Source organism: Egretta garzetta, unplaced genomic scaffold (assembly GCF_000687185.1).
Source record: "Egretta garzetta isolate BGI_Z169 unplaced genomic scaffold, ASM68718v1 scaffold1149, whole genome shotgun sequence".
Classification (NCBI taxonomy): Eukaryota; Metazoa; Chordata; class Aves; order Pelecaniformes; family Ardeidae; genus Egretta; species Egretta garzetta.
The window spans coordinates 15,510-16,825 of NW_009260784.1; the positions used below are offsets into that span (position 1 = coordinate 15,510).

At 63.4% G+C, this 1,316-nt stretch overlaps 1 protein-coding gene across 1 annotated transcript in view; it reads left to right on the top strand.

Moving 5' to 3' along the window:
- Positions 1-1,316, top strand: part of TMEM214 (transmembrane protein 214) — a gene marked incomplete at its 5' end in the record, with an annotated part of 20,891 nt that overhangs the window by 8,989 nt on the left and 10,586 nt on the right. Inside the window, one exon of the mRNA XM_035901766.1 lies at positions 87-217. Within this exon, the coding sequence (XP_035757659.1) occupies positions 87-217 (131 nt within the window). The remainder of the gene's footprint in view (positions 1-86; positions 218-1,316) is intronic.

Consider the following 1,316-nt stretch of genomic DNA (forward strand, 5'->3'; position numbering starts at 1 on the left):
ATGCGGCTCCGGGCTCGTTTGCGATGGTGCTGGGGTGGGACGGGCTGAGTCTCTTCTCGGTTAACGTGTCCTCGCCTTCGCCCCAGTACTTGGAGGTGCTGCGGTCCCACCAGAACAGGCCAGCAAAATGCCTTACCGTCCTCTGGGCGCTGGGACAGGCCGGATTCACGGACCTCCACGAGGGCCTGAAAGGTGAGAGCCGGGAGCGGCAGCCTGGGTGCCCAGCCCCGCTGAGGGGGCTCCCCCTCCCCTGGGGAGCATGAGGAGAGCGGGGGCGACCCCCGGTACCACCCGCCTGTCTCCGCTCCCACGTTACTGCTCAGGCGTGGGGTCTGATTCAAAACACGCCATCCCGCTGCTGGAACACTGGGGAGGGGGCTGCAGCGGGGTCCTGGGGGCTCTGGGGAGGGGGTGCCTGGGAACTGGGGTGTCTGCAGCCAACGTGGGTACCTCCTGGTGAGGGCACAACGAGCATGTCAGATCATAGAATCAGAATAGAATCGCTTTGGTTGGAAAAGCCCTTTGAGATCATCGAGTCCAACCTTTAACCTAACCCTGCCATCCCACCACTAAACCCTGTCCCTCAGCACCTCATCTCTCCTTCTTTTAAATACCTCCAGGGATGGGGACTCGACCACCTCCCTGGGCAGCCCATTCCAGAGCCTGACAGCCCTTTGGGGAAGAAGTTTTTCCTAATGTCTAGCCTAAACCTGCCCTGGTGCAATGCTCCTTTGGGAGCAGAATTGATGGGAAAGCCCCTTAAGATCGAGTCTGCCCGAGCGTGGGTGGTGCCCCCCCTGCGCCATGGTGGGGCTGGGCTGGGGTTTGCTGCCCAGCGCGGTCACGCGTGGTGCTGCTCGCTGGTACCGGCTGCTCGTCGCACCTCCTGCGCGCCTTCCTTCCTCAGCCACGTGTGTTGGCGCTGGTCGCCGCCGTGGGAGGGGAGTGACTCGTGCTGAAGTTGGGGGGGGGGCACAAACACTCAGTGTGTGGCATGGCGATGTCGTAGGGCTGCGTGAAGCAGTTATTTTGGGGGGAGCTGGAGATGTCGCGAGAGGCACCCTGCTTACAGAAGGGGGAGTGCAGATCTTGTGCCAAGCCTTGGTGGCCTCTCTGCAGCAACAGGAACTTAGGGCGTCTTGTTTCTGGAGAGCATCTTCACCCGGCCGGGACAGGGAAATCGCTGGATCCTGGGAGGAACCGTCCTGCCTGGGGAGCCGGGGAGCGTGCTGCCCTGCGTTCCCCCGCGAGCAGGGCAGGCGAGGCAGCACAGCCGCCCCGCAGCCCTTCCCGAGGGAGCCGTCCGGCCGCTCGCT